General features: G+C 37.2%; 1 protein-coding gene across 1 annotated transcript; it reads right to left on the bottom strand.

Annotated features, from left to right (window-relative positions):
• Window positions 1–298: 298 nt before the first annotated feature.
• LOC6037542 (RING finger and CHY zinc finger domain-containing protein 1) lies at window positions 299–21,229 on the bottom strand. Its single transcript, XM_038255196.1, has 7 exons — window positions 20,922–21,229; window positions 13,576–14,612; window positions 2,342–2,662; window positions 2,162–2,284; window positions 1,938–2,093; window positions 1,734–1,854; window positions 299–1,674 (listed from the first exon to the last, which is right to left on the bottom strand). The coding sequence occupies exons 2-7, from the start codon at window positions 13,690–13,692 to the stop codon at window positions 1,316–1,318; spliced, it is 1,197 nt and encodes a 398-aa protein (XP_038111124.1). The 5' UTR covers window positions 13,693–14,612; window positions 20,922–21,229; the 3' UTR covers window positions 299–1,315.
• Between the last annotated feature and the right edge of the window lie 1,931 nt (window positions 21,230–23,160).

The raw sequence follows: 23,160 nt of genomic DNA, 5'->3' as shown, positions 1-23,160 counted from the left end.
AGCTATTGGAATTTTCAAATCCAGGATGGCGGCTAAAATGACGGTGACGAAATATTGAGGAAATACTTTTGGAAAAATTTAAAATCCACTAAAATTTTACTAAAATGGGGTCGTAGAGTACAATTCTGGAGTTTTTTTTGAAAAGGTCCAATAAACCAAATTTCCAGTTTTTACTTGTTGGGTGTTTTTGAACCGCCTTGAGTCAGTGGTATTAAAAAACACCCAAAAAGCAAAAACTTAAAATTTGGTTTATTGGACCTTTTCAAAAAAAACTCCAGAATTGTGATATTAAAATTAAGAAAATTAAAATGCAAAAATCTTTTTATTTTGTTTATGATTTGATTATCCGAAGCTCCATACAAACCTTGGGATAATCGAACTTGGGTTAGTCGAAACTACGGAAAATTCAGGCTTCAAACTGTGCGTAAAAGTTTTTTTTTCCAATTTTTCATTCAGAACAAAACTTGTTTTGGATATTATTTGATTGATCAGTTTTCCGATAACTGAAAATCAAGCTTTATCGATAGTAATTTACCAACAAAACTGTTGAAAATCATTTGGAAAAAAATATTTTGAAAATTTTACAAAATATTAAACAATTTTCGAGTGAGAAAATATTTTTAAAGATAGATTTGCTTAGGATTCTACACTTTTCCCGACTTTTGTCAAAAAATCACAAATTCCCAACCTTTCCCAATTTTTCGCGGATTTTGGCGAATTCCCGATTCCCCGGCTTCAGTGTTCCTGAGCACCAATGATGGAAAATGATTTCTTTGGCCACAGAAAAAGTACACAGCAAAAATATGTTTTCTGAAAAAAATAAAATCCGAGGCAAAAGTTTGCAAGTGAGCACATCGATACAGTTTGAGACTCAATTTTAGCTTAATTCGTCGAAATCATAAAGACTTTTTCCGTAAAACTCAACACCTGGTTTCAATTTTGCGAATGCTGTATTTCGTTCGAAATATATAATAAACGGTGTAAACAACTTTTTAATAAAATAAATAAAGCTAGATATCAAAGATATAGTGATTGCCTAGAGATAAACCGATAATTTTGACGAAAGCTTACGGTAAATTTTGCAATTAGTTAGCTAGGGTCGTCTAGAAGAGCAGAAAACAAAAATAAACCTAAAGTGGGTTGAGGGGGAAGAACTAGAACGGGGCGCGGGCGCGCGGTCAAATTACAATACAATTCTAACAACCTAACACTTGGAAGTGGAATGAACACACAATGTATGGTACCCTCGGAGGCGCATGGGAGTGCGAGAGTGTTTGAGAGTAGTGTAACGAGAGATGGTTCGTCGAGAAAGCCTTTAAGCTTCCTGGTTCCCGTTGCTGCTGGCGCCGCTGTACGGGGACGAACGTTCATCACAGGTGCTGGTGGCGCTGGAACTGGAACTGCCAGCGCCGTTGGAAGTACTGCTCGAGCTGGAAGCCGCCGTTGTGGTAGACGTGTCCGACTCACTGCCGGCGGACGTCGATGCCACGGCGTCGCCGTTGGTTAAACTAACCGCTTCGGGGGTTGTTAGTACCAGGGAAGAGGGGATGGTGGCGGTGGCAACGCCGTTGACAGCCACCGGAGAAGTCGTTGTTGTGGTTGTGGCGGAGTACGAAGATGAACTGGCCGCGGTCGCCGCACTGGTGCCCTCGCCGTTCGCCTGCCGTGCTGCCACTGGAAGGTTGGGGAATGGTTACAACGATAAATAAGGAAACATTCTTTGGACCATTTACCTTCACTTTCGATTGTGCTTTTCGTAGGAAGATCTAAACTCTTAGTCTTTGTCCGGCAGGTGTTGTAAGCGCCACAGTGGGTGCATTTCAAACCGACCACGTGGAATTTCACCGTCGATTCCTGGAAGAAGCAATACTCATTAGTGTTTTCTCTTGGCGTAACTACGTTGAATTTTTGTGTAGCTTTTCGTCAGCGAAACTTACCTTGTGACAATCTTTACAAAGTATATCAACGATATAGTTTTCGTACTCCTTTGGCATTGGCGTGGCAGCGACCTCCGAGTCAAGGTACTCCCAGAGCTGGTTCATGTCCATCATACTCGTTTGACACGTTGGACACGCGTAGTGACCGGATGATAGCTGAAACGAAACAGGATCGAAATTGAAACCTTAACACCCTTCCTCCTTCAACAAACACAACTTATTACCAGCTCTTCGAAGCACGTCCGATGCAGCAGGTGGCCACAGTCCGGAATGTGACACGGAATGCGCGAGGTGTGAATGTCTTCCAAGCACACGGGACAGTTTGATCGGGACACATTTTCGACACACTGTAACGAAACAGCAGTTTAAAACTTGATCTAATCCCAACTTTTCCCACGACTCACCCTATGGCCATCGTATTTCAGCTGCATCGGCAGACACATGTTGCACACCTCGCAGTGGAAGAAGCGCGTCCGGCCGCCGACGCGGCAAATTCCGCATCCGTCGCAGTGGTACTGCGAGCGGTCCTCGTCGTCGAACAGGTTGCACACCAGACAGGTATACTTGCCGAACCGGACGCCGCACTTTTCGCACTCCGCTTGGACGCGCTGCCGGGTGTTGCACTCGGTGCAGATCAGCTCCGTGACCGTCTTCCGGTTGAAGAAGTGCGTTTCGTTCTCGTCGTGGCAGTACCGGCACATGTAGAACTTGTTACAGCAAGGTGTCTGAAAAGGAGTGGAAAGGAAGAGGCAGTGTTATTGCTTGTGGGCACAGTTTGTTTGGACAAGTGACCGGACACGTGTGACTGCCCGAAATAAAAGTTAAAACAAACAAGTTGTTTTAACCAACGGTACCAGCATCAAGAAAACAAACATTATGGCAGAAAGTAGACGTTTGGATGATAAAAATTTAAGATAGAGTTTGCAAACATCATATTTCACTAATTTACATAGAAAATATGACAGGGATGCCAGATCTTGAAACTTTTTATCTTGTTGATAACCTAGCACATTAGGGTGTAAATTTAGTGACCACAGCACTTTTTCAGTTCCTTTTGGGATCATAAACAACTCCCCAAAGTTAGGGACCAATTGGTTTAGTCCTCACTTTGCGCAAAGCGATTCAATTTTCCATATAATTTTGTATGGAGAAAACCATTTTTTTGGATTTTAATATTTATCAAATCCACGGTACATGCTAGGGTATTTGTCCCTATTTTGGGCCTACTAAGCAGAACGCACTTTTAATTTGATGTATTCTCAAAGGCTGCTATTGCCAGCCTAGTTTGTTATACATGAAAAAGTTGGGTTTTTAATGCTTAAGCTCATACAATATCAACATTTTGATTAAAATACCTTATATCGCTGTAAAAGCACGAAAAACTAAAACACTCTTTGCCCCAATTTTGGGTATATTGCTCCTAGCATACGACCTTCTTTGTGCATATTTTCGGCCTACCTTCTGATTGGTTGAAATCTCAAAGCACGCGGCGAACTTTTTTGACGTACGGTTCAACCCCAGCTCGTACAGTACAGCCGCACAAATTCGGTCGACAAATATGCTAAATCCACAAATAAACATAAGAATGATTGATTTCACTTGCATTACGTGCATAATTAGCTTGGACATGATTTATAGAGCTATCTAAGCCCGATCTCACACACACTAGCACACCATTTGTTTTGCTGGCTGGTACAAAATTTAACCTCACTTTTTTGTGTACGCACACGCAATACATGCGCACGTAGATAACTCTATATCATTCTTTACCAGTTTTAAAAATAATTAAACAATGTTTGCGTAGCCAAACAACAAGCCCGTAATATGCAAGAAAGACTGTAACTTGTGAAAAGCGTACACATACTATCACAATTTGTAGAAGTGTCAAATGGACCGTTCTCTTCGAGAAACTTTAATCAGTTATTATATTGATTTGGTGGCAGTTTAGTGATTGTTTTTGCAACGGGATTGTGCAACCCACCAATATAAACATATTGCCGGTGGTTGGAGATTCGGGGGACGGCTCTCATTCGTGTGCTGAGCGATGAACGCCTTGGGGAGCCTTCTTTTATTACGTAACGCAGTTGGGGGAAGGGGGGGTCGACGGCCGTGTTACGCTCCATACAATTTTTTTAAAATTTATATGGAAATTTTGTTACGAGGGGAGGGAGGGGGTTCGAGAATCTAAATTTTTGCGTTATGTAATAAAAGAACGCTCCCTTGACGCTGAGTGCCAAGAAGCGGTAAGCAAAAGTGGTGAAAATTTTGGACCTAATGAGCAAGTGGCAATTTGCTAAGAAAAATGTGAAGAGTGATATATTTATTGCATTATGTCTAATTTAAGAGGAAAAAGTGTATTATTCTTGCCCAACAAAATGAAGATAATGACAGCACGAATCATTCTCAAGTGGCAGATCCCTGCCAGATTTGGTGAAATGCTCAATTTCATTGAATTAAGTTTGGTAGACCCAAAATAGGTACTAGGCCCAAAATAGGGACAAATACCCTATATCAAAACTGGACTCATATTCGGATGCACTGGAATGTGCTCTACAACTTTCCCGAACAGAGTATGGTGCTAGCTTGCCGCTAAAAAAAGAAAAGCGTGTTCAAAACTCGTCTAAAACGTGTTTTTGCTCGAAAATCACCTTTTAGACGAGTTTTGAGGACGCTATATCTTCTTTCATGAGCAAGTTAGCACCATACTCTGTTGCGCAAAGTTGTAGAGCACCTTTCAGAGCAACCGAATATGAATTTGGTTTTAATATAGCGTGAAACGTAGATTTTTGAAATATCAAAATCCAAACAAAAGGATTTCCCATACAAAATTGAAACGCTTTGCGCTAAGTGGGGACTTAACCAATCGTTCCCAAATTTTAAGGGGTTGTTGGGGACCCCAAAAGGAAATGTTGCTGTGCTCACAAAATTTTGACAACTTTATTTTTTTTATACAACCATATTACACCCTACGGGAGAGCGGCTGTGGCTGACTGGTTACGGTGTTCGCTTTGTAAGCGAATGGTTCTGGGTTCGATTCCCATCTGCTCCCAACGAGAAAGTTAAGTACACAGAATTTGAAATGATGAATATGAACGAAAAATCAAAGTCGCTCGAGGCGGGGTTCGATCCTTCGTCCTTTGGGTGCTAACCACTAGGCCATGACGACTTGGTAAGCTTGGACTGGAATTAGGACTACTGTTACAGAGAGCGAGTTGTGGCGCTATAACCACGGCAAATAGTGTCCAGGGCATTCGTGGAAATACAATGTCCCATCCCAGAGGATCCCGGAGTACCAAACCTTCTTAGCATGGTGCTCCCAACGAATACAACCAAATCACGGAGCGTATGGTGGTGTGTCCCCACGCTTCTTCCTCCCCTGTCGATTCAGAATTGTGTTGTTGTTCGAACACTCAGTGCTCAAACTCAACCCAATTACGAGTAGGGACCTACATAGGGAAATGAAATGTTCTGGGAGAAATTTCAAACACTCAAATTCATTCAAATTTAAGGTTGAAAAACTTGTAGTTTTTCTTTGGTGCTGGCACTTTTCTTGTACCGAACAAGCACAAACATAACAAAAACTATCAGATTATTATCAACAACAGTTTTACAATACTTTTGATTGTCATAAGTCTCGTTTTTTTGCCAAAATGATTTTAAATTGATTCCGACCTTGTTCTTACATGACCTTGTTGCTCGATTGGAACCCCGATTTGACAGTTCGATTGGAACCCTGAGAGTGACATTTCGCCTCTCCATATAGGCTCTCTAATTACGAGTCATCTCTGCGATACGGCTTTACGCAGTAGGCCTGGCCGCTTTAACGCTTGTGATGTTTCAATGCATTCCGATGCAATGGTGCACTACAAATGTTAATAAATGACAAGAAGAGTGCTAGGCGTCATCTAACCTAAGGCACTCTCCAGGATCCCTTCGAAAGATTGGCTGCGCTAGGGTCTGATTAGATTAGATTAGATTAGACAACCATATTACACCCTACGGGGCCACGTGGTTGGCTCGGCAAGTTGTTACTGTTTTCGGCGTATTTTTTGTTCGTTAGCAGTGATAAAATCAGCCCTTCCTCAATCATTGTTGATCGGAAGGCACGCCGTCGAAGAATTTCTAGAGAATCGCGAACGAGTAAAATATATATCAGAAATCTCGGCTGCCTAAGATTAGAAATTTTCAACCGATAATCAAATTGCTCATTGTCGGCATCACTGCCACTCGCGAGTCCTGACCTCATATCCATCTACTAACCCCCACAAAACCCACGTGATACTTTGTCGGAGATGCAGTTGATAGGGCGATCGCTATCACTCAAGTATCGGACTAACATTCCGATCCACATCCCAGTGCACAGTGGTCCGAAACCGACATCTAGCGTGACAAAATTGATAGCGACCACACGTTAAGATTTAGAGCTTTGGTGTCTTGGGGACAAATGAGCAGGGTCAAAAGAGGCATCTTTTGATATGGTGGACATTAGGGTGGTCCAAATTTTAGGGTGGTTCGAGATTTTTATTTTGGCGGTATGACGAGATAGCGCTTTGGTGTTCTCAGAAAAGTTGTAGGGATCACCAATCTGAGCAACTTTGCTGAAGAGCACAAAGCTCTATCTTTAAACGGGAAGTTTTTAAAGCCATTTCTGTAATTTCTGTTGAGGCGTTTTTGGAAAAATGAGTTTTTTTGAATTTATTATCACAGGCTTATGTTGAATTGAGTTGGCATCTTCTAGACATTTGTAGAGTTAAAACACACACTGAAGATAAAAATTACGCCCAAAATGTGTCGATCCGACACATTGAATGTGTACACCGCGTTGTTTTGAAATCGATGTGTGGCTTTTACACATCGCGATGGCTTTGGCTCAAAAATCCATCCAATGTGTAAACTACGTTTCGCTTGCTTCGCCAAAGTTGCCGTTGGGTGTCGCCACCAGTTTTGGACTTAGACGTCAGAAATAAAAGTAATCATGCGGTTTGCTCCGCTTAAAGATTTTTGGTAAATTTTAATTTAATTTGCTTTATTTGTATAACATAAATAACTAATATTCTTTGCATAATTTATGCATACAAATCTGCGGCAGGTTAATCAAGTTCCGGGTGAGTAGGTTTCTTTCCCCCGCAGCTGCCACATTTGGATTGTACTCGGTCGTAATCGAGTCAAAATTAACCCGCTTCCGGTGGCCGACGAAGCCGCGGGTTGTCGGGGAACTAATCGCTTCCAGGGACGAGATGTTTTTTGATGTTTATCCGGAGGTGTTACTTTCAGGGTTGTTACGGACGGCGCGGATCGCGCGGATGGCGCGTTTCGCGCGGATAGCGCGGATCTGGCGCGGATTTGCTGGCTAATTTTGCTCAGGCGCGGATTTCGCGCGGATGGCAATTTTGATAAATAAATTAATTGAGAGAGATAGAATTACTTTCAAGTTATTAAGAAAAATATTATCAGGAATTACGATAATTTGTTTTTTCCTTTGAGTGCAAGAATTTCATAATTTTTATTAATTTATTAATTTTCTTTTATTTTAATTTTCTTCTGAAAATGTTTGTTTGTATTTTCTTAGTACGAAACGTCGAAAAATGAAGATGAAGATTATGTAGAAATTATTTTTTATATGTTTCTTGTAAATTCTTAACATCTCCGGCTCTGAATATTTAATTTCTTTTGAGTTTTGAGTAATGATTTTTAACCTTATTCATTTTGAATTTTATACTGGATTTATTCAATTTTTAATTTTGTAAATCAAATATTACAAACTTTTCCCGAAGATATAGACATTAGAATGTGTAACAAAAACTATTATTGGGGCTTGTTCTGGTGGGCGCCAAATATGAGCTTGATAGGACGCAACAGAAACTGGTCTCCACTTTCGAATTTTGGAATGGAATTTAATCGGTAGAAATATTTTTTTTTCTAAATTTAAACATTCTTGGCGAAAATAAAAAGATCAGAACATTCCAAATTCAAAGCTTTAGAAATTCAAAAATTCGAAAAAAATTGTTTGAATAGTTTTTATTATAACAAAAAAAAAATCAAAATACATATTAATTTTTTTTCGATATTTCTAAAATCGGAATTTTAAAAATCTGAAATTTCGAAATTCAAAATTTTGGCAATCTGAAATTCAAAATACCAAAAATTTGGGTAATCGAAAATTTTAAGATTAAAAAAAAATCAAAATTAAAAAGTCAAAACTTTCAAATTCAAAACAATATAGAAAAAAATCTCAAATCTAAAATAATTTTAGTATTTTTATGCTTATACATTCTAAAATTCTTAAATTTCTAAATTCTAAAACCTTAGATAAAATTCTTAAACTCTTAAATTCTTAAATTCTTAAATTCTTAAATTCTTAAAGTCTTAAATTCTTAAATTCTTAAATTCTTAAAGTCTTAAATTCTTAAATTCTTAAATTCTTAAATTCTTAAATTCTTAAATTCTTAAATTCTTAAATTCTTAAATTCTTAAATTCTTAAATTCTTAAATTCTTAAATTCTTAAATTCTTAAATTCTTAAATTCTTAAATTCTTAAATTCTTAAATTCTTAAATTCTTAAATTCTTAAATTCTTAAATTCTTAAATTCTTAAATTCGTAAATTCTTAAATGTTTTTATTTTTAAATTCTTAGTTCTTAAATTATTAAATTCTTGAGTTCCACAATTTTTGAAGTCCTATTTTATGTAAGAGATTTTGAAATTATGAGAAGACATTATTTTAAATATCGGAAATTAAATTTCTTTCGGAGTGAAATTTTAGCGTGGATTTTGGATTATAAACTGTATAAAAATTCTTTGATTTTGAATATTTAGACTTTCGAAATTTAAAATTTTATCATATTATTATTTTAGATTTGGATTTTATTTTGAGGTTACATTTTTGAAGTTAAATTTTTAGGTTTTTAAATATTGTATTTCCTATTTTGAAGATTTTTTTTTCATGACCCTTGCCTTGACCGTCTCTTGAGGATTTTTTTTTCAATGGATATTTTGCTTTCATTCTTTTGGAGCCTTTAAACATAAAACAAGTTTTTTAATCAAATACTTTCTGAATTAGTTTTTCTTCATAAAAAAATAAAATTTCCTCAATGTTGGTCGCGATATTTTTTTATATGGTGTGGATTTCGCGCGGTTTCGGATTTTAGGTCGGCGCGGATTTGGCGCGGATTTTTTTTCGACTCTCCCGTAACAACCCTGACTGTATAAAAATTCTTTGATTTTGAATATTTAGACTTTCGAAATTTAAAATTTTATCATATTATTATTTTAGATTTGGATTTTATTTTGAGGTTACATTTTTGAAGTTAAATTTTTAGGTTTTTAAATATTGTATTTTCTATTTTGAAGATTTTTTTTTCATGACCCTTGCCTTGACCGTCTCTTGAGGATTTTTTTTTCAATGGATATTTTGCTTTCATTCTTTTGGAGCCTTTAAACATAAAACAAGTTTTTTAATCAAATACTTTCTGAATTAGTTTTTCTTCATAAAAAAATAAAATTTCCTCAATGTTGGTCGCGATATTTTTTTATATGGTGTGGATTTCGCGCGGTTTCGGATTTTAGGTCGGCGCGGATTTGGCGCGGATTTTTTTTCGACTCTCCCGTAACAACCCTGTACTTTCGTCTTGTCCACCAGCGGTGGTGCGGATTCCGCTAACGACTCCGACCGGAATATGAATACATGCGGGACCACGTCAAACGGGATCGCGAGTCTGACCTGGCCAAATTACCCACTCCGAAGTCTTTTAGTCCTCGGATCGCGTCAAATACTACCGCCGGTAAGTTTCGAGTTTTGTTGATTAATTATATTTATTTCTAATAATGCAGAACAATGGGTGCTAATTGTGCTATGGGTGAAGTTTACCTAAGACGACAGCTATGAAGAATTTGGCCTATTCGGATCATTGGTCAAGTGCACTCCACCGAAGGAAACTGTGGTGAAGATTCCGCAGCCAATTGGGCTACGATCTGCGCCTGCATCAATCTAATTTATGTAAAGTCCTAACTCCTACAAATTCTCTCCCCTCCACAGGAGAAAAATACTCGCCTCCGGTCCTGTTATTCCTGCGTATCTGGAAATGCTGGCCGGCCTGTCCAGCTCGCCACAATCCGTTCAATCTGCTCAAGCAGGGAAGTGGAGTTCGCATTGGAGGTGCCACAGCAACTGTCACGTGGGGCCACTTCTTCAATTAGCTGTTCAAAATCTGCGCCAGGAGCAGAACACCGGTTCCGAGGGTTTACCGCAGCCGAGCTTTGAGTAGAAATACCAACCCGCCGGACACCGCAAGATTGCAAGCGGTCCTCCTGGTGATCCGTGCTGTGGCCACCTACGACGAGGTGGCCCGTGTTGCCCTCTGCGAACACCCGAACTGGGCGCAACTGCACGTCCTGCTCATCAGCTGTGCCGTCCCGATCATCTGAAAGCTGATCTCGTCCAAACCCTGGCTGCCCTCGGCAAATCTAAGTAAACCCAAGAAGACTTCTTCAACGCCCACCTCTAACTGCTTGTTCCTGCTGGCCGGCGCCAACAAGCTGCTGCTCGTGTTGAACCCACTCTCCGGCAAGGCCGACCAAATGCGCTTCGTCACGTCGCGATTCGGATTCTCGCGGCGATCATGGCGATATCCGGTAGGAATTCGTGGAGTGTTTGGAAAGTGAGTGTGGAGTTGCAGATCAAGGAGAAGACCGTGGCGTTGCTGGCGGTTTGCGTGTCGCAGCAAGCAACTCCGAATTTGGCGCACTACCTGCTTGTGTTCGAGCTAAACAAGGCACCGGAGGTGTTGTACTTCCCCAGCAATTGCGTCTGGTGGTGGATCAGCGCCAGCAGCAGCAGCACGACGTTTAACGAGAGCATAACGTCGGCGTCGATGGCAAGCAGCAGCGCCCTGTTGGCCAGCGGGTTCTCATCGAACGCCAACGCGAACTCCCTCTGGACTTTAACACCAGTGCCACCGTCGAGCTCCACCGCATTCCCAGCCTGTCCGCCCCGGACGAGTGTAGCCGAGCTTACTGCGAAGAAGAACCGCCGAGGATCTGCTCCTACCACTTTACCGTCGAGTACTACATCGTGCTCGGAGCGTAAGTTCATAGAACTTCCTAAAACCCACCTTCTTCCCTTCTTTAGTGCAAGGAAGGTCGTTCCGAGCGATCGAAACGCTTCAAGGATGTTTGGTCCAAGCTGATGGACACGTGTCTCGTGGGTGTGAAATTGTGTGAAATTGACAAGGTCTTGCGCGAATTGTTGCTGCCCGTGAAGCTTCCGGAGGTTTACCAGCACATGCCGCCGCGGGTTTGCTGCACGGACCTCCCGGCTCGGAGAAGCATTGCGGTTCTTGGACGACCCTTTTTCAATTTCTTCAAAAACGGCGGCTGGACGTCCCATAACTGGACAGCGGAACCGAAGACGAGAGGCTAACTAGTCCGGACCGACAAACGAGGAAAAGGCGCTGCTGCTGATGAGGGTTCAAATGCGTGAACTCGTCGAGCATTTTCCGATTGTGGTGCGTGAAATGTGCAGCTCGTGCAACCGTGGCGGCGCGCTAAAGGGCCGCAGGTTAGTTTCCAGGAACATCTGTTTTGTAACCTTGTTAAAGTTGATTCCGTTTTAGGCTTGTGACATGGAGGCAAAACTGGTCAGTGACCTGTCAATAGCGACGTGGTGGAAGGAGGTTCAAGCGGAAACTAACATCCAGGCCACCGAACCTTTATCCAGACCGAGGTTCAGGCCATTCAAAATCGGGGAAAATCGCTGCTGAAGGAGATCGCGGATGACTTCATCCGTAATTTGTGCGGAGTGACTCCACGGCTACAAACTGTAGAATAATATGAATTAATTATTTGATTGAATAAAACATTTTCAAAAACAGTTGAATTTGAATCGACTAAAGGAAAAGTAAAGCAAAAAGTTTAGTCCACTCTCCAACAGGTGGCAGCACAGTATGCCCGCTATTCGAAGCTTCCAACTTTTGCCACCAGGCGGCTACCGCCAAATCAAAAGTTACACATTGGATGCGTTTTTGGCCAGAATCCAGCCAATGTGTTCCGGGCTGTTTACACGGCGCATTGGTTCAAGCGTGGTCTTGTGCGAAAATGGTTGGATTCTACACTTTTTGGTGTAATTCTTATCTTCAGTGCACATTTATCTTTCAAGAGAGCGAAAATCGAACCTTTAAAACGAAAATTATAGTCAAAAACGACGAAAAAGATGCCATTTTGGAACGTGAATAACTTGAAAAGGTGGTGGAGTTTGAGCATCTGAAAGTACACATTCTAGAGTACATTTGCTGAAAATATCTCGGAGGTCTTTTTTGTTCGACTCCTTTAATCTCAATTTGAAAATAAGCATTTTTAAATCGTTTTCTGTCCATAACTTTTGATGAAATTGACCAAAATTCGTTTTTGCTTGAACAAAAATGTTCATTTTGATAAGCTCTTAAACTTCCCGTTTGAAGATAAAGCTTTGCGCTTTTTTTCAGAAAACGATGTCCGGATCAATCATTTGACCCATCGTTGGATGGGTTGGGTAGTCAAAAGACTTTTCATTGTCTAGTGTAAAGTGATTGTCTTTTAATTAAAAATAAATCCAATACAGAATCGTCCCCAAATTTTAAAGAGAGTTTAAAATTGCTTTTCTGGTAAAAAAAAATTAATACTTGATGTATGTGAGGAAGGCATCAACCAACTTAATTAAGGTAGATTTTTCTACCAATTTTTTAGATTTCTTTTGTTTATCGAGAAATTAAAGTGAGAAAGTGTGCGTGCAACATGGAGTCAAAATTTTCGAAGTGCCATGAAAAACTTCACAGCAACTTCACAGACAGTTTAACTTCCTTACTGCAGATTGACAACTCGATAGGACCAACTCTAGAATCAATCGGAGCGTTCGCTAGACTAACAATCTAAGGGTCGCAGGTCGAATCCCGCGGTAGACGTTAAACATCCCTAGAAGCTACATCCGACAGTTGTCAACATCGTGAGAAGATACCAGAAATTAAAGAGAAGGGAAAAAATCAGTTGTGTTAGTCCGAGCCGGGGATTGAACTCTCGATCTACCGCTTACGAGGCTAGGCTACAACATGACTCGGTCGTGGAAAATCTAGGCACCAAGTAAATCCACAATAAAAAGTGGCTAGGCTGAAAAATCGAAGAGAGTGTCTCTCCCTACTGCTATTATCCATGCTCGTATAAAATTCCCCTACATTTAAATCACTTTTGAGTTAATCGTGCATAAACCACGTTTAAGGCCACGTGAAAATGTATCTATCACAATCTAATATGTACCTGGGACTGATATAACCTAGTATTCGCATATTTTGAGTCTGATACAAATTATACTTAACCAACACTTCAAAGGACGAAGGATTTAACCGCATCTTGAGCGAGTTTGAATTTTCGTTCGTAAAATTTTACATAATTAACGATTACAAATGTGGTGAAATTCGTTTAGGCGACCTGATCAAAAATATTTCCATTTTACTCAAATAAATAAATCCTGGCCAGCAGCACCAGGAAACCTTAAAAGTGGTCAACTTCCTATTGCATCTGTAGAGCATAAGTTGAGCCTACTACTCATCCCGGTTAACTGAATGCCACCCCAACGTAGTCGAATGAGTCCCTCACACCCTCCCAAAACTTACCACAAACTTGGCCCGCCGCTTGTAGTGCGCACATCCGACCCGTTTCTCGTCCGGATCCTGCTTCTGGGGCGGCCCCGTCGCCGCCGACTTGGCCGTGTTCTCTTCCGCGGTAGACATCGTGAGGTCGGCCCGGCTGCTGCTCGCTACACTTCCGATTTTCGCGATCTTTTCACACACACCGTGCACACACAACTTTCCCCGGGCACTGTTTCGCCCCTGTCGTCAACGCCGTACCAATGACTAATTTGCGCAACAATTTGTCAGTACTGCGACATCACTGTTTCCTCTTCAAGGTGGATCTCCCAAACTTTTGGAAGCAGCAAAAACTGAGCGCAGATACACACACACACACGCGAGTGACGTCTTCTTCTTCGGACGGGGGGACGACCCTTAAAACAGGTTTCTTCTGATCGCAGCACCACCACGATGACGGTTCAACATCTCGGACGTTTTTGTTGCTCTCTTCGTGCTGCTTTTTGTTGTTGTTGCAGCTCTGTGTCAGCAAAGTTCTTCACGTAGCTGTGCAGCGCAGCGGGTTGATGTTCTGACCCGTTCTACGGATTCGTCACTTTGCCGAACTATCGACTTCCTCCCACACGATCACGAACCTCTCAAATTCCACCCGAGAGATTTCACAGTTTTCACTTTTCTCGGTTCACCTTTCACTTTTACACTTCCGCAAACTCCAGATCTCCGCCAGCTCCGTCCACACGAACCCTCCGGGAACCTGCTACGCGGCCGCGTCCGATCTCACCACCTTTCCAAGACCGCCGCCGTGACCAGCGTCGCGTGGCCGACCACGAAGCACAAATAGTTCACGCAAGTGTGTCATAAAAAATAAAAGTTAAAAAATAGAAAGTGAAATTTCTTGCTGCTGCTCTTCGTGTGTCGTGTCGTGTCTTGTCTGCTTCTTTCTCCTGGCTTCAGAGGTTCGCCGAGTCTTGTGTGCTTTCTTTCCGAACCGGGTCCGACTTTCAGCTGCTGCTGCTGCTGCTGTTGCTGTGGAGCGAGCGAGGCCTCAGCTGCTGGGCTTGGGCCTGGAAAGGAAAACAACAACAAAAACAAAAATCGAGATGTAGAGACGGATGGTGATGATGTTGCTGGAAAGTGTTTCCGAACACGAGAGAAGAGAGAGAGAGAATGAGGGAGAGCAAAAACGCCACCGCCATCCAGAAAACACGTACCGAAACCATATGCTGGTCGGAACGGGTCTGGTTGGGGTGGCGTGGCGGACAGACGGCAATTTTGGGACTACAGGCAATAAGTGAATGTTTCTGGTGCGGTGCTCTTGTTGTTTTTTGGAAGGTAATTTGAGCATATTAGTTGGAAAACTTGAAAAAATTTAAGGCTTTTGTTGGGGTGATAGTGTTAAAATTGAATATGTACGGAGATTTTTTCTTAATTTTATGCGATTATAGCTACACTAATAACTAAACTACTATTTGCAAATTTTTATGAATGAAACAGAATTACTAATTAGTAGCTAATTGATACTGGTAATAATATATTTAAATGATTTGATGTAAATTTCCGGTATCAAAATGTTGAAATTTGCATAATTGGGATTCACAACTTTTTGATATATTTCTATTTGTATTAAAAATATGAGTGTTAGTACATAAAGGGGAACATTTCACAAATGGAACGTTCGTTGACAAAAAGATTGATACAGTCATCCTACATATTCTGTACACCCACTAATTTGGACCAATTTGGATATATTTTGTCAATAGAATCCAAAAGTCAACTTTTCTTTTGACATTGAACAATTCTCTACGACATCGGTCTATTTTTTAATTTTATTTTTTGTTTTTTTTTTTAATCCAGTTGAAACTTTTTTGGTGCCTTCGGTATACCAAAAGTAGCCATTTTGCATCATTAGTTTGTTTATATAATTGTTCATACAAATTTGGCAGCTATCCATACAAAAATTACATATGAAAATTCGATTGATCGATTTGGTGTTTTCGGCAAAGTTGTAGATATTGATGAGGCCTACACTGAAAATGATACACGGTAAAATTTTTTTTGGTGATTTTCAATTTTTAAACTTTTCAGAAATTTCCAGAGCGGGCAAAAAATCTCGAGTTATGAAATTTTGAATCAATATCAACAATCAACAACTCCCTTTTTCGAATCAAACTTGCAATCAAAATGTACTTTAGTGAAATTTTGATAAAGTGCATCGTTTTCAAGTCAAAGCCTTTTTTAGAAAGTTTTTTTAAAAATAGTCGCAGTTATTAATTTTTTTAAATTAAAGCCCATGTTTACCCACTATTGAAAAAAAATATTTTGAAAAGCTGAGAAAATTCTTTTATTTTGCTCATAATATTATAAACATTGTTGATATGACCCTTAGTTGCTGAGATATTGCCATGCGAAGATTTAAAAACAAAAAAAACGGTCGTATCAACAAAGTTCAAAAAAGCAAAATATAGAGAATTCAAAAATATTTTTTTAGGAGTGGGCAAACATTGGCACCTATTTAAAAAAAAAATAACTGTGACTATTTTTTAAAAAGTTACCAAAGATGACTTTAACTTGAAAACGGTGCACTTTATCAAAATATCACTAAAGTACTTTTTGATTGCAAATTTTATTTTACATCGAAAAATGGAGTTCAGGGTTGTTACGGAAAAGTCGAGAAAAAATCCGCGCCAGATCCGCGCCGACCCCAAAACCCAATCCGCGCGAAATCCGCGCCATATAAAAAATATCGCGACAAACATAGAAGAGAGTAACATAATGAATGAAATTTTAAACGAAAAAAGAATAATACAGAATCCCACATTGTGATAGTGAAAAAGTCACAGAAGCAGCGGTGTCTGGTGCAATTGTGATATTTTCACTATCGGAGAACTACCTAGTTCACGAAGACAGCTTATCGGTCAACGCTTAAGCCCTGGGGCTGCGGCAAAGCGAGTTCTCGTAGCATGAAGTGGTGTCGATAGTGCTTATAAAAAAGAATATATACCCAAATTTTAACTAATACACTAGGATCATATCATGCCTCTTGACTTTACAAGGCCCAGGAATCGTTGCTTTAAAAACAAATTCAGGAAAAAAAAATTAAAACCATAAAATAAATCACCAAATTATAAAATCTAGGGATTTAGTACTTGATAATTCTCGCCAAAACTTTACTCTGAAAAATCGAAACACGAAATTTCTATTATTTTCTTCTCTAAATTTCTCTAAACTAAAATAAAACTAAGAAAAAACAAAAAAATAATAATTTGATTATTTAAAAATTTGATAATTAAGTAATTTAATAATTTAAAAATTTAAAAATTAAGTAATTTAATAATTCAATAATATAAAAATATAATAATATAATAATATAATAATAAAATAATATATTAAAATAATAATATAATAATTTAACAGTTTAATAATTTAATAATTTAATAATTTATTAATTTAATAATTTAATAATTTAATAATTTAATAATTTAATAATTTAATAATTTAATAATTTAATAATTTAATAATTTAATAATTTAATAATTTAATAATTTAATAATTTAATAATTTAATAATTTAATAATTTAATAATTTAATAATTTAATAATTTAATAATTTAATAATTTAATAATTTAATAATTTAGTAATTTAATAATTTAATAATTTAATAATTTAATAATTACATAATTTAATAATTTAATAATTTAATAATTTAATAATTTAATAATTTAATAATTAAATAATTTAATAATTTAATAATTTAATAATTTATAATTTAATAATTTAATAATTTAATAATTTAATAATTTAATAATTTAATAATTTAATAATTTAATAATTTAATAATTTAATAATTTAATAATTTAATAATTTAATAATTTAATAATTTATTAATTTAATAATTTAATAATTTAATAATTTAATAATTTATTAATTTAATAATTTAATAAGATAATAATCTAGGGTTTTTTCTCAAAATTTATTTTCCCTAAAAGAGCACGCAGCTAGCAACATCTAAACATAGAAACATGTACCCTCCCTGTAAAGGCTTATGAATTGATCTCAGTTGAAAGGTTCTCCAAATCTCTGAATTGCAAATGTAACATCCTGGAGCAGAACTGTTAAATTCTAATAAACACCAATTGAATTGAAAGATAAGATAATAATTTAATAATTTAATAATTACATAATTAAATAATTTAATAATTTAATAATTTAATAATTATAGATAATAAGATAATAATGTAATAATTTAAAAATTTAAAAATTTCTAGATTAAATTTTCAAAAGGTCCTATCTGCATAGGAAACCCATGAGGGATAGGTTGTTTTAAAATTTTAATCAAGAACTTAATAATATAATAATTTAAAAAAATTATAATTTAATGACTTGGTAACTTAAGAACTTTCTTAAAAAAATAAAAATTAACAAAAAAATTAATTGTAATATTTTCGTAATTTTTCAATTGAATAATTCGTACTTTTTTACGTTTTTTGAGTCTGTAAGTTTTGACAATTTCAAATTATGAATTCTATTTTTTTTATTATTTGAATATGTAAATTCTGAAATTTCAAATTGTTGAATTCCAGATTTCTTATTTTTTTAATTCTAACACTACATTTCGCTTTTAGACGGAGATTTTAGCAGATTTCTAAGTGGATTTCGTCATGTTGTGATAATTGGGAGTAGAATCAATTCTACCTGAATCAGAGTGGCAACAAAATTTTAATTTTTTCAATAAACCAAAAATTTAAAAATTTAAATTTTTATATCAAAAAACATAGAAAATCTGAAAAGATTCATAGCTTCAAATTTTTAAAATTCTGTAATTTTTCTAATTTTGTTATTTTGAATTTCATAAAATTGGTATTTATTTGAATTGTTAAGCAGATGTTTTAAAAATAATGAGTTGTAATGTTATGTTAAATTTATTTAACAAATCTCAATACATTCAAAAAATCGCTCCTTGAAGATTATTTCAAAGTTTCGTATTTAGAAAAAAAAAACAATCAATAATTTTTAGAAGAAAATTTTCTTCATTAACAGCTTCTTAGAAGTTGATGTTTTCGCAATAAACGAAAAAGATTTAATTTATTTAATTTCTAATAATATTTCCTTTGTAATTTAAAAGAAATTCTATCGTCCTCAATTATTTTGTTTATCAAAATTGCTATCCGCGCGAAATTCGCGCCTTAGCAAAGTTAGCCAGCAAATCCGCGCCAGATCCGCGCGAAACGCGCCATCCGCGCCGTCCGTAACAACCCTGGGAGTTGAAAAATTATTGCGACCAATATTTCGTTTTTTTAATCAGTATTGATTCAAAATTTCATAACTCGGTCAAAGATTTTTTGCCCGTTCTAGAAATTTCTGAAAAATTAGCGTGAAAACATATCAGAAAAAAATAAAAAAAAACAGAGGCATACCGAAGGCACCAAAAAAAGTTTCAGCCGGATTAAAAAAATAAAATAAAAAACAATCGAATTTTAAAAATCTCACAGAATGTCTTATTACAGTGAATACAAAGAGACGAGTTGTAAAAGGAACAACTCTGGAGTTTTTTTTTTGAAAAGGTCCAAATAACCAAATTTTCAGTTTTTGCTTTTTGGGTGTTTTTCAATACCCCTGACTCAAGGCGGTTTCAGAAACACCCAAAAAGCAAAAACTGGAAATTTGGTTATTTGGACCTTTTCAAAAAAAACTCCAGAACTCGTCTCTTTGAATTCACAGTAATGCATTCTGCTAAAACGCTCAACCAAACTACAAGTCTTATTACAATTACAAATTCCCACAATGTACCGTTTCTAAGATTTTTTTATGTTTCTTTAAAAATGGAATGTTTTATTATCAGTGTCTTAACTCAATTATCCGTAATTCGATTAGCAAAAGGCTTTAAATTGATGATCGAGTAAACTTTTCTGGGAAATGGCTTCGCGAGTATAGTGTTGAAGTTCATTTTATCAAGTGTAGCAAAAAAAACTGCTTGAAAATCGCCTCTTCCATATGGTTGGATGATATTGTTGCTCACACCATTACGAAACACCTTAATTTAACTGGGAATTCTACACTACAGTAGTTGTTCGGTAACTGGGCGTTGTTTAACTGGACTGCTTTTTAACTGGACGCTCGATAACTGGGCCGTAGCCCACTTAAAAAGCAGACAAACGTCAAAAAACCAAAACAAACCAAAATGACCGAGGGGTTAATGGATGCAAAAATCGTATTCAATAAATAAAAAAAAACTTTTTTCAAACTTTTGTTTAATTTCAAGTTAAAATTAAAGAAATATGAAAAGTAAGCATTGTAAATACATTTAAGTAACTTTTATTTTTATATTTCATCTGGAAAATGTTCTGCATCGGTGGTCCCCTCGTTATTTTTTGTTCAGCCCAGTTAACGAGCAACATTCGGTGACTGGGCTACGTTCTCAGCCCAGTTACCGAACAACTACTGTATTTAGATGGAAATATGGACTTATTTAGGGAACCCAAATTTGTTTAAATCCCTGAGAAAATAGTGTGGTCTATTTTCTATACATCAATCGAAAGATCTCAAGAAAAGCAAATGAAGGATAATGCAAATTAATATGATTTTTAAAACATTTTTAGGATCTCTATTTTGAGGATGGATTTTCTGATAATTTTGATGTCTTCAGAAAAGTTGTTGATTTTGCTTAGTACCTTTCAAAAAAAAAAAAACAAAAGAAGAGGTGAAAGTGAATGTTGGCCCCGGTCTAACCTAGAGTCTAACAGTCCAGGTCTTCTCCCTGTGTCCTGTCTCGGTATAGTCGCTTTTTTAGTAAATGTGGAAAACAATTTATAAAAAAGTTTAAAAAAGATTGTAACATCATGAAAAAACTAAAAAGGAATTGAAAAAAAAAAACAAATACAAATAAAAAAAAAACAAAAAAATACAAGAACAAGAAAAATAAAAACCAAGAGAAGTAAAGTTTCTCATAGGACAAAATTGCTTAAAATGACCTCCTTGAACACGGTTTTTTTTTTTAAAGATGGGTTCAACATTTTGATTTCGTTGTGGGTAGAAAGGGGTTACATATAAAAATTAGTTAAATTTGTTGAATATTTCCGTGGACGTTAAAGGATTGAATCTTTGTTTGAATTGTTCAAAAGAATCGCAAAGAAAAATGAAAAAACGCAATAAATAATGTAACATTTCCGCAGTGAATTTTGAAACGTCACTTCATGGCAAAGAAAAACAAACGCACGAAAAAAAAAACCTACCAAACATACACGCACCCACTCGGACACTCTACACGCACTCACACAACCGCACTCACGCACGCAAATCAACCAACCAAACCTCGCTCGCACATCGCTGTCGATCGTGCCCCAGACGCTGTTTGCCTCTCTTTCTTTTCCGCTTACCTCTTACGACCCCGGGAGAGCGAGCGAGAGGGCCGAACTTTTCACTTTCTAGCGAGCTCAGCTAAGAAGCAGCTCTCACAGGTTCAAGTGCAATCAACTTTCATCACGATTTTCACCAATTTCCGCACGGTTTCGCACCGAAACTGCTAGCTCCGATCCGTGTCGAACCGCTCGGGCACACTTTGGACACTTCCGGGGGCGATTTCTGCGAGGAAAATCCACTTTTCAACGGAACAAGCACGGACCACTGATGGAGCGAACGAGACTGCGATTTGACGTGAATGGAAAACGAAACTGAAAGACGACGGGCGGCTGGATTGCGTTGCGTGTGTGTGCGGGAACAGCGCTAGCGCTCTCTGGGCGGCTTTAACGAGGGAGCTTTTAAATATTTTGACGGGACGGGCGGCGAGCTTTCGGAGCATAAGTGGCACAGAGCTACTGTGGAATGACAGCTTTGCACACCAGATTTTTTTTGCAATTTTGGGTAAAATTTCATTCAATCTTAATTTTTTGCATGTATTAATCTGGGTGCTGGATCCAGGGGGATGCTAAAGGCCGCCATCTTGGGTGATTGAGATTGATAACGCGCGCAAACTGGGCACAGTGAAAACAAAAATATTTCTTTTAATAATAATTCAATTTTTGTTATAAGAATTGCTGTAGTAAAAGTCACAGTTTACACAGTAGTTAAGTTAAACGTTTCATGTGATAAAAGTACAACTTTAAATGAGGTCATCGGCCCGATGTGTGCTTAATAATCCCTACTTTAGTAGTTTATTTTGCAAATAAATTGATAAAAATCACCTCACAAACATACACTAACTTTTACGATGGGAGGGGGGGGGGAGAGAGGGGGTCTAAATCCGATTTTTTGCGTTACGTGATAAAAGAACGCTCCCATGCTGCCCATGTTCACATAAATGTCCCATATGCAAAACAGCAAGCTGAAAAAAACGCATTTTAAGTTTGTCCCACACATAAGGCTACGTGTTAAGTTTTCCGGAAAAAAACTGGATTTCCTTCTGATTCCTAGAACAAAGTACTCGATTTTATAGGCTTGTATGAAAGATCACACGAATCTGAACAAAACTGCATCAATAACTCAAAATCGATGAAAATGCATATGGGACATTTATGCGATCAGGGGCAGCATGGTTTTCTACAAAAAAAAGACAAACTTATGGGAAATTTGACGAGCTTTCCGGTAAAAACATTTTTGAGACTGAAAAATCAAGTCTATCATATAGAAATTGCCAAAAACCATAAAAACACCTATTTCTTCAACATTTCGACGGTAACATTTCAAAAGGCATCATGCACATTTTGACACTTTCTGGGTTATTGCATATTCTGAAAGTACTCCTTAAAAGCTACCTCTCCACCAAAAATGAGCAAAAGTTACTTCAGTAAAGTCTGTTTAATCATGATATTAAATAAAGTAACATAAACAAATTCTCTACCATCAACAGTCCCTGTTTATATATAGCCAAGTATATAGCCCTGTCAAATAAAAGACTACATGAACCCCGTGGCGAAAAAAAAGCATCATGAAAAAAGCGTCATGTACATTCGGCGAAGAAAAACGCTTCATAACAAAGCGTTCCCCTCAATGACAGCAGGGTGATATAGACGTTGGTGATTTCAAAAGAAGTTATGTTTGTTTTTCTCAAATAAAATTACGGAAACAATGTTTTATCGAATTTGGATGATCAAGTATCAATAAAAGCAAGGTTTTTAAACGTTTGTTATCATTAGAACATCTTATTTTGCTTTTATATTAAAATGGGAATTGAAAATGGATGCTCAATATTCAAATGCGTTTTTCTCAAAACGCATAGTTTGTACATGATGCTTTTTGAAATGTTGGCATCGATTTTTATTTTTAAAACCACTGTAGCTTCACAAGGATTGAACTTAGGACAATGGTCAATATGGAGACTTTTATGTAAAATTGTCTGGAGAATCGACTCTCGTGTTCGGTTTTTAAAAATTTTGATGTTTAGAACACTTTTGAAAAAAAAAACAGTTTCAGTAAATGATTTTTGTATTTTTTTAAGGTGAGTTGCTCCATCCTGCATTTTTCGTGAGTCTTTTTGTAACATCTTAAGCTATTTTCACAAAAAAAAATTTGAACGAAAACAAATCGTGGGCTCACCTTCAAATTTGACTTTTAAACATAAAAGTTAGAAAATCTCATAAAAGAGGAGTGTTATTTTCTTTCAGTGTATTTTTTCGGGAA

The sequence above is a fragment of the Culex quinquefasciatus genome, chromosome 2 (genome assembly GCF_015732765.1).
Source record: "Culex quinquefasciatus strain JHB chromosome 2, VPISU_Cqui_1.0_pri_paternal, whole genome shotgun sequence".
NCBI lineage: Eukaryota > Metazoa > Arthropoda > Insecta > Diptera > Culicidae > Culex > Culex quinquefasciatus.
This window is presented reverse-complemented; position numbering and strand designations above follow the sequence as displayed.

What these genes read in the sequence shown, in the direction of transcription:
- LOC6037542 (XM_038255196.1), bottom strand. Translation starts at nt 13,692, where the DNA reads ATGTCTACCGCGGAAGAGAACACGGCCAAGTCGGCGGCGACGGGGCCG. An exon ending in AGCGGCGGGCCAAGTTTGTG is followed by an intron (nt 2,663 to 13,575) that starts GTAAGTTTTGGG and finishes ACTCCTTTTCAG; the next exon opens with ACACCTTGCTGTAACAAGTT. An exon ending in TGAAATACGATGGCCATAGG is followed by an intron (nt 2,285 to 2,341) that starts GTGAGTCGTGGG and finishes GTTTCGTTACAG; the next exon opens with TGTGTCGAAAATGTGTCCCG.